The 12,256-nt window shown below is 39.5% G+C and overlaps 3 protein-coding genes across 22 annotated transcripts in view; 2 read left to right on the top strand and 1 right to left on the bottom strand.

Annotated features, from left to right (window-relative positions):
• The first annotated feature begins 4,285 nt into the window (after positions 1 to 4,285).
• Positions 4,286 to 8,074, top strand: LOC125241355. The gene is made up of 4 exons (XM_048149798.1): positions 4,286 to 4,433; positions 4,517 to 4,734; positions 4,856 to 5,021; positions 7,592 to 8,074. Exons 1-4 carry the CDS (start codon positions 4,286 to 4,288, stop codon positions 7,627 to 7,629), a joined length of 570 nt encoding a protein of 189 aa, XP_048005755.1. The 3' UTR covers positions 7,630 to 8,074.
• Positions 7,635 to 7,988, top strand: LOC125241803 (RNA guanine-N7 methyltransferase activating subunit). The gene has a single exon (XM_048150444.1). The coding sequence runs from the start codon at positions 7,635 to 7,637 to the stop codon at positions 7,986 to 7,988; it is 354 nt and encodes a 117-aa protein (XP_048006401.1).
• Positions 8,075 to 8,080: 6 nt separating the features above from the next.
• LOC125241351 (TLD domain-containing protein 2) overlaps positions 8,081 to 12,256 on the bottom strand; it is a 99,063-nt gene continuing 94,887 nt past the window's right edge. For all 20 annotated transcript variants that reach the window (XM_048149776.1, XM_048149782.1, XM_048149781.1 and 17 more), the window contains one exon: positions 8,081 to 10,777. In XM_048149776.1, coding sequence (XP_048005733.1) covers positions 10,642 to 10,777 — 136 coding nt within the window. In that variant the 3' untranslated portion in view covers positions 8,081 to 10,641. The remainder of the gene's footprint in view (positions 10,778 to 12,256) is intronic.

A 12,256-nucleotide genomic window follows, 5' to 3' on the forward strand; every position in this document is an offset into this window, starting at 1 on the left:
TATAAAATTGTGATATCTGATGTATGCCATTGTTTTGGTGTTTCTTCTGTTTGTAGTATCATATTAAACAATTTTGTCAGTGGTGTTACAAGCAGGTTTGCTCCCCTTTGTAGAGTTTCGTTACTAATGCCGTCTGGGCCAGGGCTTTTGTCTTTTTTTAGATTATTTATATGTTTTAAAACTTCTATTTCTTCTATTGGTTGGATGGTATCTTGTGGTTCATCAGGTAGAATAGTATCATTGTGGCGGGTTTCATCCTCACTATCATATGATAATCTATTCTATATAATATAAAGCTACAACCCGACTGACATTTTTCAAAAAATGGGCAGAAGGGGGATTTGAAGGTGGCAGTGTTTGGTGTGGTCGTATAGAGTTTGGTCCTGCGACCCCGGATAGATCAGACCGTCGGTCTACCGGTTCCGGGTAAAAAAATGTTGGACGGCCTGGCCAAACGGCTGGAGTTAGCCGGGGAGTGTTCGACCAAATGTCATAGAGGACCCTGGGCAGTTTTTGACGCCGCCATTTTTTTTTCAAAATGGCCGACTTTTTTTTTGACGATTTTTCAAGTTTGTCGTAGAGAGCTCAAATTTTGGTCGTAGAATCTCCAAGCGGCCTCGATTCGAATGAAATAAAAAAAAATTGAAAAATGCTACAAATGTGGGAAAACTGGCCACTTTTATTTTGTATGGCAACTTTTAAACCGTAAGAGATAGCCGGGGGGTGCTCGACCAAATGTCATACAGGTCTCGGAGTAGAAAAAAGTTGCATTAAAAAAAAATTCAAAATGGCCGACTTTTTTTTTGAAAAATTTCAAAATGGGCCTAGCGCGCTGAGATTTGGCACACGGGTGGAAGGTCGCCCCAAGATTTATATTCAAAAAGAAAATTTTGAAAAATTCAAAATGGCGGCCTTTGAGGGCCAATTGAAATTTTAATGGAGGTTTTTCTTTTAATTACCATAGCTCCGTAACGGTACAAAGAAGTGAAAAGTGCTCAAACAAATGTTATACAGTCACCCGAGGTCCATCGAATGGCATTAAAAAAAAATCAAAATGGCCGACTTTTTTTTTGAAAAATTTCAAAATGGTCCGAGCGCGCTGAAATTTTGCACACGGGTAGACAGCCACCCCAAGATTAGTATACAAAAAGAAAATTTTGAAAAATTCAAAATGGCGCCCTTTGAAGGCCAATTGAAATTTGTATGGAGGTCCTTTTTTTAAATCCCCATAGCTCCGTAACGGTAGGGAAAAGGTTAATAGTGCTTGAACTAATGTTGTACAATTATCTGAGGTCCATCGAATGGCATTTACAAAATTTCATAATGGCCGACTTTGAAATTTTTTTTTTTATTTTCGGTCCGAGCGCGTTCAAATTTGGCACGTGGTAAGAACGGGGGCCAAAAATAGAAATGAGAAAAAAAAATTTGGAAAAGTCAAAAACGGTGGCGAGAGGGGACAAAGTCAAATTTCCCTACCAGTTTGTATGGAGTTTTTTTTTAAATCCCCATAGCTCCGTAACGGTAGGAAAAAGGTTAATAGTGCTTAAACTAATGTTGTACAGTTATTTGTGGTCCATCGAATGGCATTTACAAAATTTCAAAATGGCCGACTTTGATTTTTTTTTTTTTCGGTCCGAGCGCGTTCAAATTTGGCAAATGGTAACAACGGGGGCCGAAAACAGAAATGAGAAAAAAAAAATTTTGGAAAAGTCAAAAACGGCGGCGAGAGGGGACAAAGTCAAATTTCCCTACCAGCCTGAGGGAGCGTTCTACAGCCCGACGGTCATTGCTCCGGTCCAAGTTCCGAACTGCGTACAGACAGTGCTCCCAAGCAAGAAAATATAAGTAAGTGTCTAAAAGGCGACGCGGCGGGCCGGAGGCCGCAGGCCGGAGGTCCAACTTCCCTACAAATCTTACAATCCCCACAGTAACTACGCGGAGGGCCGAAGGCCCGGAGCTTGTCTGACAGGCTCCCAAGTACGCGAAGGCCGCAGGCCGAGCTGCGGGCAGAGTGCTCCCAAGCACGCGAAGGCCGCAGGCCGAGCTGCGTGCAGACTGTGCTCCCAAGAAAATAATAACAAAAAGTATCTAAATAAGCGAAGCGGCGGGCCAAAGGCCCGACGCGGAGCTTCGAAACCCAGCGAAGGCCGAAGGCCGAGCTCCGCGTAGGGCCGAAGGCCCGGAGCGTCCCTGATCGGCTCGCCGGCGGATCGGGAAGTTGGAGTTCGGGAAGAAGAGTAAGCTCCAACTTACCTACAACTCTCACAGTAACTACGCGGAGGGCCGAAGGCCCGGAGCGTGCCTGAGAGGCTTCCAAGCACGCGAAGGCCGCAGGCCGAGCTGCGGGCTGAGTGTTCCCAAGCACGCGAAGGCCGCAGGCCGAGCTGCGTACAGACTGTGCTTCCAAGCAAAACGATAATCAAAGTGTCTAAAAAGCGACGCGGCGGGCCGAAGGCCCGACGCGGAGCTTCGAAACGAAACCCAGCGAAGGCCGAAGGCCGAGCTCCGCGTAGGGCCGAAGGCCCGGAGCGTCCCTGATCGGCTCGCCGGCGGTCCGGGAAGTTGGAGCTTAAACACGACCCAATAGTAAAAGTGTCTTAGAGAAGCGAAACGACGGGCCGGAGGCCGCAGGCCGTAGGCCCGTCGTGAGCTTCTCAAGACACTTTTACTATTGGGTCGTGTTTAAGCTCTAACTTCCCCACAACCCCTACAGTAACTACGCGGAGGGCCGAAGGCCCGGAGCGTGTCTGACAGGCTCCCAAGCACGCGAGGCCGCAGGCCGAGCTGCGGGCAGAGAGTGCTCCCAAGCACGCAAAGGCTAAAGCAAAAAAGCAAACAAGCAAAGCAATAAATCAAACAAGCAAAGCACAAAAACAAAAAGCAAAAGCATAAGCAAAGCACAAAAACAAAAAGCAAAAGCATAAGCAAAGCACAAAAGCCCAAAAATAACACCGCGGGGCCCTCGGGCCCCGCGCACCTTTAAAAAACTAGTTGTTTCTCATAAAGGTGTTTATAAAAGTTTGTAGCTGTGCAAAGAATATCTTTTCTTTTTACTGCTTTCTTGTCTTTATCATTCAGTTGCTGTATCCAGTTTTTATTACAGTCCAGTTCCTTTAGACCTTTTTTTATACTTCTGTGTGATAGTATATTTTTTTCTATAGTTTTTTTCCTATGGTGTCTGTAGTCTTCGCGTATAGCTTTATTAGTAGTTTTAAATAGGTAGCTTAGCTCTTTTTTCTCTTGCATTGACTTATTCTGTTTTTTTAGTAGTTCAGTTCTCTTAACAATTAGGTCTTTTGTTTTTGATTGTAATACAGAGTAGGGTTCTTTTTTTATTCGTTCAAGTTTTGTTGCATTAATAATACTATTTTCTATTCCATCATAATAATCTTGAATGTTTGAAGGAGGGTCACAGATAATCTGTGATAGCTGTTCATACAGTTTCGATGAGAACATTTCTATTTCTTCTTCAGATTTTGGCGTTTTTGGTGTTATTTTGAATGCAGCTCTACTTTTTCTATTGTTGTTGAGGGTATACGTTCCTCTTACCATTTTGTGGTCTGATGGGTAAGGTGGGGTTAGAAATTCTATGTTAGTGAATTTATTTGGTTTATTTGAGAGTATAAAATCTATCTCATTTCTTGTATCTTGATTAGGTGAGAAAAAAATATACAGATAAAAATACTACTACCATGGTAACGTCATTAACACTGGCAACACGTGCGAGAGGGACACCAGCCCAAACAATGCCCTCTCATGTGGACCGTTTTCGCTAATCTGATACGATCGACTTTCTGTTTCAGTAATAAGGTTTAATTTCGTATGGCAAAAAATGAGATTGAGCTGTCCCCTGTAAAGGTCTTTGATTTTTCCATTCTACCAAAAAAAATACTATCGTTCTAAAAACTTTCGAGTTGATAATTATTTACAAGAATTTCAAGTTGAAATAAAATTGCATCGCTTTGAATATTCAACTGGTTAGATTAGAGGTAAAATGTGCTTATTTTAAATTGATACATTTTGTTCGAGGAATAATTTAGATACACACTCGAAGGCAGTATGGCTTAGTGCTTTGGGTGACCTAATTGACAAAAAAACAATAGCTAACAATGTAGAATGTCACATTGACCATTGACATTGACATTTAATTGTGATTGTGATATCTGCTCCTTGTAGGGCAGAGGCATTAGTTTTATAGTATTTCCATTCTCGGATTACACAGAATTAGCAAGACGTTTGATCCAGAAAACGGAGTCATTTACTTTTTATATATCAGAGTGAGTGAATGCTGTTAATATTAGACACTAGATCTACAATGAATCAAACTTATGTTTTGATATTCTTGTGTACATTGATTGTAGAAATAGGTACTAATATTTTGAACAAGCCTAACCCTCAAATATCCCTTGTAGCCACCGACAGAAACTCAACAGGTAACTTTTAGTTGCACGAACACTACGGTGTTTCTTGTAATGAGTGCAATGATAATGGGGATAAAGTTAATCTATATTTTCAGGTTCTCAAAATCCAGAAAACATTCTGTGTAGAGGCTGTGGAAGTGAAGCGTCTTCAGCTAAGTTCTTAATATCCAAATTAAGTCCGTCTTCTCTCTATGCATTCAATGACACATTGTTCAATAGAGAAAAGGTTCTTGTGCAAGTAGTATCACATGATATTATTTTCCAATTCCCTGTGATAACTACCACACATTCTACATGCCAAGGTTTTGGCGAGGTGTGTAAGTCGTTATCACATAATCTTATCTCAAATAATTTAAAACAACATTGGTTAATATACATTATTTAAAATATTAAGTATGTTACAGAGTTTCATATATGATATTTTAATATTACAGTGGCAGGTTGATAATTCTTGGTTCCCTGGATATTATTGGAAGCTGTGTGTTTGCCCTGAGTGTGGAGAGTTTTTAGGCTGGATTTTTAAGTCGATGAGTTCTGGAAGTCCTCAAACACCCGATGAAGTATTCTGTTTAGTTCTGACATCAATGATTGGAGAATCTTGTAACTATTATTTGAAATGTCATGAATATTTGTGGGAGATTGTGTTGTTTCTTCAGAATGGGAGGTGAATGCTTAGCTGTTTGTGGGTTGTGCCATAACTCTTTTTGTTTGTTATATTAACTTAACAACCAGAATAAAATTTGGATTCATAATGCTTTTTCTGTTGCCCAGTGTGTGAAACCAGCAGGTATCTTGTTCCCATTTTGCTCTGTTGTATGTCTTTTATATCATGCTTCATTCATGGGTACAGGATTATCAGTTTTACTGTATACTATGAGAATGTAGGGAATTATATTGTTTCATGTCCTTATGATATCTACTTAATATGATTGAAATGATCCAATCAACATCTTATCAAATTGTGTTGTGTGCCATTTTGATTGCATATAGATTGTTTTATAGATTGAACAAAAAACAGACCAGTATTTTCAGATACTACTGCAACTGTTCATGTTCGTAACACTCATAAAAGGCCATGCCAGGATAAGCTAAGTGAAACTGCCCCCAGCTTATAGTTTAGTAATTAAAAAAAAAAACCGGCCAAGTGCGAGTCGGACTCGCCCACCGAGGGTTCCGTACAAACTTTCTTTCAAACTACCTAGTAAAAATAATCTTATATTTTCATATAACTCTAATGACTTGACTAGAAGACAAAAGTATAGGCACTAATGAGTATTATAGTGTATAGCGCCATCTCCCGGTCAATTTGCTAACTAATTTGCGCGACCTGGTTTTTCAGGGATAATTCTTTATAATGTTAACCGATTTAAACAGTTTTTACTTTATTGGACAGAAGATGGTTTACGTAACACCTCGTATTAATTTGAAGTACGATATACATCCGCAAGGGTGGGTAAATTGAAAGTAAAAATCTGAAAAGTTTTTTGTGAATTAAAAAAAAGTATTCAAAATACAAACACGATTATATTTTTCCTGTAATATATAGCATAAAACCAATGTTTACTAAAATTTTCATAATTTTTCGTTGGTAAACTTCGGAGATAGGGGGGGGGGGGAAGGTATTTTTTTTTACGTTTTCCTTCAAAATTCTTTTTTTTTTCACAACAAAAAAATTATAAAAAATAGCTTATTTACGTTCAATTTGAGCTCTTTCCAACGATACCCCACTTGACCTAGTAACTTGAAATTTACAGTTTGCCCCCCTTTCATTTTGGCCATTTTCTACAATTAAAATTAATATATTTAAAAAAATTATACTTTCTATTTGTAGAGGTTTACAATGTTCACAACTATTCCAAATTTCAAGTTGATAGCATTAGTAGTCCTCGAGATATTTAGGAATGTGACAGACGGACAGACAGACGGACAGAGTCGCACCATAAGGGTTCCTGTTGTACCTTTTTGGTACGGAACCCTAAAAACGAAATTTGAACTTTCTTTGATATTTTTTTTTTCTGGGCAGCCGATTTTGACGTGCGTCACGTATATTGTGCATGTAGGTAGGACAATTATATGATATTAATTTTGTGTTATATTGCCGTACAAAAACTTAAAAAAAAATTAAAAAAAAAATTAAATTCGGCCGGCGGCCGCGGGTTCACGGCCTAATCAGGGGTGGCGCGCGTTCTCACGGAACGCACGTTCGCGGTTTCTATTGTTACTTTACTTCACGAGTTTTTTTTAAGGTTCATATGGGATGTCCGCGTCTGGAATAACTAATAATGCTTAGTTAAATAGACATCATGAATAAAATAAATACCATCAGGTCATTCTTACACAGGTCAACTATTGTTTAAGTACCACGGAAAAGTTCAATGAGATTTTGGAACTTAAACAAAAATATATAAATACTGTATCGATACCTAGAAAGTGCCCAAAATAGTGTAACATTTCTTTTGAGTATTAATTCGTTTTGATGCATAGGCAACCCTATCACCGCACTCCGCGCACGCGCGGCTCGTTTCTTTGTAAGAACTTTGTAGGCATTTTAAAAGGCGGCATTTCGTGAACATCAAAGTAGTGGGCCTTCTGTACTTGTACTACATATTATACAGGATGTAAACCAAATACGGGCGAACCTCTAAACGGTGGTGAGTATAGGACATAAAAAATGGAATTAGATAACTTTTACTTAAAATAGAAATATTTTTTTTATCCATACAAATTAATTCGGTCCGCAACGTAATGCAAACACACTCGCGTTAAACGCTCGTTGACAGTTGTCATTGATTGTCATCGCAACCACATTTACAAGTACATTGCTGCTGGAAAAAATTCAAAAATTTATTATGGCCTGAAAATTAACAGTTACTTAAAAACACCTTTTAATTAATGATAACAATATTGAATTGTATGCCTGGTTTCATTTATCGTCCTTATTAAGTTTACGCACTGTATATTCTGTGCTTAAGGGTTAATGTTTGACAGCCCTAGACTGTCGCAGAAATAATAAGACGATTTCAAAGCACCATATACATATACTTACTGAAAAAATCGTTACTAATGTCGATTTAAAATCCCTTCTGTCGTGTTTTAATTTACCGACATTATCCGAATACTGGTAAACCATCATTGTCAGATTTGTAACATAATATAATGTTTTTTTACAGATATAGATTCACTGCTCAAGTTTCCTGCTGATTTATAAGGACCATGGCTACCTCGGACTGTTTATCTGATCAAGATAAACAATTTTTGGCCAGTTGTGAGGAAGATCTAAAAAATAGGTATACAGAAAAAGACGAAGCATTTATGAAGGTTTTTAATGCGGAGCCAAGTCCACCGCCTATAATAGAGTCATGGTGGGTGCCAAACAACGGCGGGCGGCGGAACGACCGGCGCTTCAACCGGCGTGGCCAGCCGTACTCGCGCGACGGACGGGACGGGCGGGACGGGCGGGATGGGCGCGACGGGCGCGACGGCCGAAGCCGCGGCCGCTACGACCACTCCCGCTCCTACGAAGATAGGAGCTACCCCCATCACAGCAATCGCCCACGCCACTATTAGCACACTTTTGTTTAAACATTCATAAATGTCCATCCATATATAAAACCGATTAGTTAATAAAACGTGGTTTTGAACTATAATAAAAACACTCGTTTTTCTCAAAATAATATACTCTCAATTATTATGGCTTTGCTTTACATTTTAACAACTTATAAATAACATAATCATCACAAAAATTATGCAACTACAATAATCTTATAGTGAAACTCAAAAGTGAATAAATAAATATATTTAATTTGTCACAGCTACTCAACAAGTCTAATTATTTATAAATTTGTAACAATAATAACTTATGCAGACACCCCCAAACAATGTGCTCTCTCTGTATATGAAGACTGCGCGGTGCACGGGCAGTGCGACGGCAGCGCCCGGTTTATTAAATATTCAATATTGCATTTATCCGATATTATTGCTTCTGATAGGACTAAAATATTTCATTATGCCCGCACATTGTTCAAAATATTCCTCCACAATATGTTTACTACTATAACATAGGTAATCACAATAATATTATTTTGCGTGGCTTCTCGCACAATATAACTCCAATAATCTCAAAAAGGAATAGTCTGTAATATACATGAAAAGCGTACGAGTATATAAGCGGCGGCCCGACGCCGACGCGTCGGCGCGGCGTGGGCGGCGCTCGAAGCGCTCTCGCTCCACAAAAGTAATGCTCTACGACCAGATAAATCTGAGTAACATCATGCTAAGTGACACGATTACTAAGCACAATGACGATTATATTCATCAAGCCTTCTAATATAACTATTTTTTTTCTAATTTAATATTAAATATCGGCTACTCATTTCTGTACTGAAGCGTTACATGACAAAAATAATTGTTTACACTCTGATATAACAAATTTTACTTCTAGCCTAAGTCAAAATATTATATAATCAATGGAACAAGCTTGATAACTGTTCTTCAAATAAACTTACTTAGCTGTTCACCGTTACTACAGTGACAACAAACCAGAGTAATAAAATCACAGAACAGTAATGCTCACTAATATAACGATTATTATGACTCGTAATGATGAAAAATTAAGCATAAAACCATGGTCACGAAATCTTTGTTAAAATAATAAAAAAGGGGAAAGGTGCTACAGTTATTACTTATAAAGGCATATGTAATAGACATTCAGATATGTTATATTGTTCCAGACTCTTGAAGTATACCGATACTGAACTGCACATTCTTAATTTTTACCAGTGTTAAATATTTCCTAATGTTTTACATTCCTCTCTCTCAGGAGCAGGAGGCAGGGGACGTCACGGCCCCGACTCTCAGACTTGTATTACAATGGCATTCGACGGTAAAAATGAAGTATTTTTCGCGACTGGACTGGTCCCAAAGAATAGTGGAATTGAGAATGTGCAGTAAGCTGGCTTGTGGATTGTAATATAAACGGCTGTTGATTAACGGAGCCGTTAGATTCACCTTTTGACGGATTTATTCCAGGCTGATAACTCACTAAAAACTATTGATATAGCCATTATAATATACACATATTATGAAGCAGATATTTTTTTAATGAAATTTAGGGATGTGGATAATATATCTAGTTATTTATTCTGAGAAGGAGGTCTGTTTGAGAAATAACTAGTAAATATTTACGCTCAAGAGCAGGGGCTAATCACAGGAGCGATCATTATTTGCTCAAAGTTACATTTAAAAAGTATATGTGTATATATATTTTTATGAACAAAATTGTTTCAGTACAGATCCACCGAGAATCGATGATATTTATCGATCTCAATGAGCTGGATCAATCACGAGTGAATTTTCCAATTCACTGCAAAGATGTAGCCAAAAATGCACTGTATAGGCAGTGCCCGCTTCAAGAGCAACGCTTGTTAATTGAAGTAGCCTGTGCGCAACAGTATAAACTACTTATATCAGAATCATCCGTCAGTCCAGTCATCTCTAAATTTTATACCGTCGCTGTATGCTACCAGCAAGCCCTTTGATAATTCCCGTAACACCTCTTCTAAAACGGCTGTTCCTTAGTTATAAACTTGCTACATAACATTATACATTGATTTTATCGTAACAAATACGTTTTTTTAAATATTTTCTTAATAACAATGCACAATAGTAATTGTATGAATTGACACGTAATCAGTATTGGGCTGGTGACGGCGCGGCCGGCGCCGGCGGGCCGGCCGCGCGCTGCGAACAGTCGTCTACCCCAGAGCTCGCGCTAGCAGCCCTGCCATCTTCTACAAACCGTCAGCTTAGATACGAGTGACAATTGACTAGGATTAATGCACTTGCTCTACTCGCGAGAGGTCGCCCGCGCCCGGCTCCGGGTCGACGCTCCATCAGAACACGCCACTAAATTCGAAGAGAATCAAAACATTGGTCAGGTTTACTTTAGTACATTTGACTAGAAATGCGCTTAGAAGTTTCGATATATTGTCTTCGTTGCGGCCTATCGATGTCATTCTACGCCAATCGAGTCACGATGCGAGTACAAAATCGTTCTCAGACTCATCGGTACTACAGTCGAAAAGACTGACTTGTAAAAATGTCAAATCTTTATAGCAAATTTCATAAGATAGTCTAAAGCTTATGTGGTGAAGTATGAGGGAGGAGCGGCGTGGCGGCGACGGAGGCGCGGCGGCGGCGGCGGCGGCGGCGGCGCGGCCGCTCAGATGAAGGTCCAGCACTCCATGATCTTGACTATGAAGTCCTCGCGCGTCGTCAGCGGCTCGTTGCCGTACGTGGTGCAGCGCTGCGTGCGCCCCAGGTACAGGTCTCCGTCCAGCCACAGTCCGAATTTGCCGCTGCGACATAACAATTATTTATAATTATGCTCTTACAAAATAGATATCCTTCATATAGCTATACTACAATACTCCACGAGTGCGATAGTTATAATATTGGGTTGGTAAGAAAGTAATGAGCGAATCATAATCAATATTGTAATTTTTATTTAATTTATTATTTTAATCATTTATCAAAAATATAACGGCCTTCGTTATCTACTACTTGTCTCCATCGTTCTGGTAAAGAATGAATAGCATCGGCGAAGAAGTTCTTAGGTTTAGATTCAAAAAACTCAGCAATGTACTGTCGTAGATGGGCTTGATCATCGAACTTTTTTTCATTCAAGGCATTGCTTAGCGATCTGAACAATGCGTAATCCGTAGGTGCCAAGTCTGGAGAGTACGGTGGATGAGGTATCACTTTCCAACCTAGCTCCAATAGCTTTAGCCGAGTCACTTTTGCAATGTGTGGGCGAGCATTGTCGTGTAAGAAAAAAACTTTAGCATGCTGTGGACGATTCTGACAGATTTTTTGGTTTAAATTTTCAAGCTGATTACAGTATACTGATGCGGTAACAGTCATTCCACTTGGTAGGAGTTCTCAGTGAATAATACCATGAATATCCCACCAAACGGACAGTATAACTTTTTTCGGGTGAGGCTCTGTTTTTGGTGCCTCTATTCCTTTTTCGTTTGGAGCTAGCCACTGACGTTTGCGTGTGTGATTTATATATAAGACCCATTTTTCATCTCCAGTGATAAGATGGTCCTACCAGTTGAATGTGCGGCGAAAAGACAGAAGTTGTATCCAGATATCGGCACGGCGGTTTAGTTGATCTCTATCAAGTTCGTGCGGTATCCAAACACTGTATTTGTAGTTTTTTCCCAACTCGTGTAAATGTGTTTCTATGGTGACATGAGAGCAGCCTAACTCGGTAGCAAGAGTACGACTCGTTAGCCTCGGATCTCCTTCAATTAAGGTTTTTAATTTGGCTACATCAATCTTCACCGGTCGACCAGACTTAGGTTGATCTGATAATGAAAAGTCGCCACTACGAAACCGCTGGAACCATCGTTTCGCCGTGGCCTCAGACACAACTTCAAGAGCAACACGCTGACATATATTACGCACTGCTTCGGCGGTTCATATAGTAAGCAATGCCTTACATGCACTTTTAATTCGTCCATTTTCTTCCTTATATTAGCTCGGCAACAGCTAGTGAATGACTGACGAGAAACTGTGCGACTCGCCCTTTATATACTTTCGACCATAGAAGATTCTAGAACTCTCTCAAAAATTTTATGTGGAATTCAATCGATCGCTCATTACTTTCTTACCAACCCAATATAATAAAAAAGAGACGCATCAGTTAGACATACAAGTTAAGTACTAATTTGCGCACAAGTGTGGTAAAGTAGCGTCATATGTACTAAAGAATAAATAAGAATGTCTTTTCTGTATTCCATCTATTGTATCTTTTGATGTAATGACTATTT

The sequence above is a fragment of the Leguminivora glycinivorella genome, chromosome Z (genome assembly GCF_023078275.1).
Source record: "Leguminivora glycinivorella isolate SPB_JAAS2020 chromosome Z, LegGlyc_1.1, whole genome shotgun sequence".
In the NCBI taxonomy this organism is placed as follows: Eukaryota; Metazoa; Arthropoda; class Insecta; order Lepidoptera; family Tortricidae; genus Leguminivora; species Leguminivora glycinivorella.